We start from the raw sequence: 6,000 nt of genomic DNA, 5'->3' as shown, positions 1-6,000 counted from the left end.
CTTCCTGCTCTGACGAGCTATAAATGTGCATTTCTGCCATGCTTAAATGAAAATGGGAATAGCACAAACAAGTGAAACTGGGACTGTTTCTAGAATCATTCGGGTCTCTTATGGTAGGTAGCCTCTAGCCTCTGTGTCCTTAAAATCACTGTGACCCTCACCTACTGATCCCAAGACCAACAGGGGTCATCTACTGATTACAGGGAATTGACAATACCATCATATGTATGTCCAAGGGTTCTCCAGTTATTACCTGGAAACAAAACAACCCTCTGACAGACTGACTGATATAGTGGAGTAACTGATTTCATATTCGTTGAATAGAGCATGCAAACAGCATCCTAATGTCTTATATGTCACTATCTCTGGACATTTAAGTGTTGTGTCGAAAGTTCAATCAAAACAGCAAACCAGATTGAAAATTTTTTATTCATCAATGCAACATTGACATCGGCAATAAACAACATCACTGATGAATTTCAAATGGCATCTGCCAAAAAGATACGTGCAAAACAAAAAATAGCCCTTGAAAAAAATAGCAAACTTGCTATGAACAGCATTTCATCCTTTACTGAATATACACATCGTGCAAGTTGCTCCCACGCAAGAAACTGGAGATCTTAATACTTAAAACATTCATAAATAGTAGTATAGTACATAAAAATGTTAAAACGTCAAATCACAGATTCAAACTTTACAGCAGTGAATTGTTTTAAAAAGAAACAAGAGGGCCATGATGGCTCTGGATCGCTCACCTGAGTAGAGTTGCTTGCTTGAACAAATTTCTTAGCTAAAGCTTTAAGATCTAGGCCTTCTGGTTTATTTTTAGCAAATTTATGAAGATTTCCCTATGCACAATCAAGTAACCCTGGGGCTTGGTCAATTTGACCCTGGGGGGTCAAGATTTGAACAAATTTTGTAGAGGTCCACTAGGCAATGCTACATGTAAAATATCTAAGCTCTAGGCCTTCTTGGTTTTTTTTAAAGAAAATTTTGAAGATTTTTCTATGTACAATCAAGTAACCCCATGGGGCGGAGCCAATTTGACCCCGGGGGGGGGGGGTCATGATTTGAACAAATTTTGTAGAAGTCTACTAGGCAATGCTACATGTCAAATATCTAAGATATAGGCCTTCTGGTTTATTTTTTGAAGATTTTCATATGTAAAATCAAGTTACACTTGGGGCGGGTTCAATTTTGACCCCGGGGGTCATGATTTGAACAAATGTTGTAGAGGTCCACTAGGCCATGCTACATGTGAAATATCTAAGCTCTAGGCCTTCTGGTTTATTTTTAGAAATGTTTTGAAGATTTTCATATGTAAAATCAAGTGACCCCTAGGGCGGGGTCAATTTTGATCCCGGGGTCATGAATTGAACAACTTTAGTAGAGGTCCACTAGGCAATGCTACATGTCAAATATCTAAGCTCTAGGGCTTCTGGTTTTTGAGAAGATTTTTTAAGATTTTCCTATGTAAAATCAAGTGACCCCTGGGGCGGGGTCAATTTTGACCCCGGGGGTCATGATTTATACAAATTTTGTAGAGGTTCACTAGGCAATGCTACATGTCAAATATCTAAGCTCTAGGCCTTCTACTTTTTGAGAAGAAGATTTTTTAAGATCTTCCTATGTAAAATCAAGTGACCCCTGGGTCATGATTTGAACAAACTTGGTAGAGGTCCACTAGGCAATGCTTCACACCAAATATCTAAGCTCTAGGGCTTCTGGTTTTTGAGAAGATTTTTAGTTTTTCCTTTCGGTTGCCATGGCAACCAGAGTTCTCCATGGAATTCAATTCTTTGAACAATTTTGAAAGGGGGCCACCCAAGGATCATTCCTGTGAAGTTTGGTGTAATTCTGCCCAGTGGTTTTCAAGATTTTTTTACAAACTGTTGACGCACGATGGACGACGGACATCAAGCGGTCACAATAGCTCACCTTGTCACTTCGTGATAGGTGAGCTAAAAATAATGTACCTCGCTGCAGAGATATTTTAGCAGAGTAAAGTGTGAATATAACCAGGATCATTTTATACCCTACATATCCAGTAATTTTTCATTTAGCTGTAACTTGGTATCTTGAATTCCAAGGGATCAAACGTTTGAGACCAGAGAAAACTGTCTTACAAATTGAACTTGGGGCGTGTTTTTTCTCCTCTAAATTCATTGCTGTAGCTTCATACACATTCACATGTATATATTTTCATTTCTGAGAGTTCTAAGTAAGCAGAACTGCCTTTCTTTTCCTATTTTTGCGCACTAAAAAAGTTACAAATGTCATAGCTTAATTAATATATGTTGCAAGCACTTCAATCAGGCACCATTTGTTTACTTCGTGCCTGGCCAGATAAATACATAGGATACCTACTGATGGCACTTCAAATTCACTAAAGTTGCAGTATGTCAAAATACAGAGAGGAAGAATTTTTATGGACCTTGAACTTTTACTAGAAATAACCAGAATTTTGAGAGAATTCAAGATACCAAATTACAACTGTATAAAACATAATTCTGGACAGATATTCTCAATAATTCTACAGACAAGAACACTGGTCTACTAAAAACAGACATGGAATTCAACCCCTCTAAATGTTCAATATTGAACACAACCAGATCAAAGAGCCCAACTATAACTTTGATTGGATAACTATCACGACACTGGAAATATACCAACTGCATATATGGTTGGGCTGTGTCTTCTAGCCATAACAGCATACCTAGTGCCAATAATGAAACTAAGGTATACCCATCCCTTATCTTTTTTATTATATACATCGCAATATCACATCAATGTTAGAATGCCTGGATGTTCCTCCAAAGACCAAAGGTGTTAGCAAGTCAAATATGTAGTATTAACATAAATTTGTTACTATTTATAGTAACAGATATAATAACAGCACCTAATTCGTGTCTCTATAAATGTATACTCGTGAACAAATTTCTTTAAAAAGTTTGCCATATATGTATTAGCATAAAATACTTTAATCTAACATGTAAGCTATCTGAAAATAGCCATATGAAAATGCTCAGTGCTAAGAACACACTGCATTCCTTACGAAAAGAATTTCTTTGAATAGTCAAAGGCCCTGTAGACATGGCATTACAACTGTTTTATTGCAACATTAATGACTCAGCAATCTGTGCCATTTACAACAGCATTTTCTGTACTTGTCCCAGAATATTACTATGTTAAGTACTCGTTCTTCAGAAAAAAAGATGATTTTCTGGCTTCAACGATACTGTTTAAAATTTGAGGACGTAATACGACTACTAAATGCTTCATTACCTCTAATAAATGCTGTATTGAAAGTTTCAGAACTCTAGGAATAGTTTTAACTGCAGAAACAAACTTTTCACACACCCTTCATATACAACATCAAATACTTTGCCATAAGTTTTACTGCCAAGGACATGCTAAGAATTTGGATTGTTTCCTGTACTCTGACCATCAAACATTTTATTAAAAGAAAAAAAAAGGGGATCTTTTTTTGTTTTCTGTCTAAATAGCCTATTTTCTTACTATCAGTCATAATCATTTTTAATCTGATTAACCTGTAAAATCTGAGAAATACGTCTTCATAGTTCTATTAATGTAGCACCTAGAATTACGAGTCTGGGCATAGCAAATAAACAGATTTTAAGGATGGTCCTACTAAAAGGAACTTAACATAAAATTTGGAATTAAAAGATATACACAAGTTATCTGTGTAAAAATACGTAACTGTCAGCTTATGGAAAAGTGTATATGGCATATATGCCATAAATGGAATCAATGCTACACATGTGATAGAAATGTAGCTTCAAGCAGCTACAATATAGATAACACAACACAAAATGCACCATAACTGAAAGCACCATGGCAGTTTGAACAAGAAATTCTAAATGTCTGCATATTGATGAATGGAGTCATCAACAACATTGGTACTGGAAAGTTCTATCTATACATATAAATATGGTTTTTCCAATAATGATGAAATGTAGTTCTTAGCCAGGTGTATTCTACATTATTTGTGATATACTTTGTAGTAATAAATATATCATTAAAAAATTATTACAAACCAATGGTAAAGCTGAATCAGCCCAACTTTAATTTAAAAACACCATCAAATTTCACATGGTGAAGTCTTTTGCCCACCTACTGCAAAACTTGTATGCAGCAGTTACACATACTTAGTAGTTTATTAACACACATCATTCCATCATCTGTCAATGAAATTCTATTTTCTTTGACCTATTATGGTTGTAAGTGTTTTGGGCAAATCAGCACTAAACCAATGCATATTTATTAAATGAACTATTATCAACAAAACCTAGCTATCACTGTCACTTTTTGAGAGCAGGTTGAACAGAGATTCAATATGTTTTGCCACAATATCGACCCACATTGGCCGATCTCGAGGCCGTGGTCTCTGTGGCTCCTCCTGACTCTCGCGTCTGTTTTGACGCTGACTGGATGTTCCCGCCTCTTCTTGATCCTGACCCTGGTTACTGGTCTCTTTCGGTTTACTGGATGAACTGGGTCCTGGCTCAGGAGTTTCCGGCCTCGTGACAGGTCTCGGGGAACCAAGACTCTCTTTTATGTCTGGTTCTGAGTCTGATTTTCCACTGCTCTGTCTCTTTTTGCCTTCAGTCTTATTTTCTGTTTTTGCACGTTCAGTGCTGCGTGTTTCAGGTTTTTCTGACTCTTTATTGTCTTTGGATTTTGTTTCAGTATTTGACTCGGTCTTTCCACTGTCACCACCTCCCTCTTTATTAGAATCTGATGACATTTTTCTTCTTTTTGAGGGTGTTTCTCCTGTTGGGGAAAATAAACATTTGACAAGCAACATACAGGCATGGCCTCACTTTTCGCTAGCAATTTTAATGTTCTGCATTTAACAGCAAATACAAGTAATAATTAACTGTAACATTTTCATTTCTAAAACATGTACCTGTAAGCATTTAAGAAAGTTTCAACAAACTTTTCATGTAAGTTTTTCAATTTAACCTGTTTGCCTTATTTTTTCTTGCAGCACTAACAGACATTTTTGCAGCCTTGCAATTTACTAATTGTGCATTTCATATTTTCACTGCAGTCTAAAATCATGCAATTTCAACAACCTGTTCACAAGATCTGATGAAAATATATAGGACTGAATGCAAATGAGGTCTAAAAGCATATACCGGTAGACAATGGAGCGCCTAGACTTCTTTTGCAGTCACCACTTGATATATTAAACACGTACCAGATTCTTCTGAGACACTGCTATCTTGACTCTCCTGTGAAGAGTTTCTCCGTCTCTGCTGACGTGTACGTGTTGATGTAGTTTGCTCTGCTCTCTGTTGCTGATGTTCCCGACAAACATGCAGTATATACTGTAGGCTCTCGTACAGCATTTTGTTCATGTGTTTTGGTGGTTGCACAGAAAATATTAACAACATTGCACGCAAGTCCTGAAATGAACAAAAGTTTGAAAATTGTAAAAATTTTGCAAAATATCCATTACGGCCTGCATTAAAAGTCAGAGTGACAGCTGCAGAAGACAAGAGTTGTCAGTGACAGGTCGCTCCACTTTTTTTATTCTCGACAGTGAAATAGGACATATTTAAACTTGTTCTAACTGTTCTTAAAACAGGGATAAAGAGCTTATGTTCATTGTTTCACAAAACCATAGTAAATAAAATTTACCTTTATCTGAGGAAACCAGACCTACCAATAGAGTGAATAATAATCCTGTTGTGAAGGAAGAGTGGGACAACAGTGTGAATCAAGTAAAAGTGAAAGTGGATCAAACCATTAACCAGAATTCAGAATTTCTAAGTACACATAAGGGACATAATTTACATGATAAAAGTCTCATCCTTGAATACTATAAGTAATGAAATTCTATTAAATGGCTGCTTGGTCCAGATTTCAAAACAAAGGCAATACCTTTAAAAATTAGTTAAAACATCCTGACAACAAGAGCTCGTCAAACATGAAATGCCCCCCTTGATGCATTCAGTAATTGCAAAAGTAACA

The 6,000-nt window shown here is 36.3% G+C and overlaps 1 protein-coding gene across 2 annotated transcripts in view; it reads right to left on the bottom strand.

Annotated features, from left to right (window-relative positions):
• Nucleotides 1-410: 410 nt before the first annotated feature.
• Nucleotides 411-6,000, bottom strand: part of LOC123536006 (ubiquitin carboxyl-terminal hydrolase 34-like) — an 84,998-nt gene continuing 79,408 nt past the window's right edge. For both annotated transcript variants that reach the window (XM_053549350.1, XM_053549345.1), the window contains exons 81-82: nucleotides 5,225-5,432; nucleotides 411-4,794 (exon numbers count right to left, since the gene is read on the bottom strand). In XM_053549350.1, the coding sequence (XP_053405325.1) occupies nucleotides 4,310-4,794; nucleotides 5,225-5,432 (693 nt within the window). In that variant the 3' untranslated portion in view covers nucleotides 411-4,309. The remainder of the gene's footprint in view (nucleotides 4,795-5,224; nucleotides 5,433-6,000) is intronic.

The sequence above is a fragment of the Mercenaria mercenaria genome, chromosome 1 (assembly GCF_021730395.1).
Source record: "Mercenaria mercenaria strain notata chromosome 1, MADL_Memer_1, whole genome shotgun sequence".
NCBI classification, from domain to species: Eukaryota; Metazoa; Mollusca; class Bivalvia; order Venerida; family Veneridae; genus Mercenaria; species Mercenaria mercenaria.
Note: the sequence above shows the minus strand (reverse complement) of the source record. Positions and strands in the feature narration are given on the sequence as shown.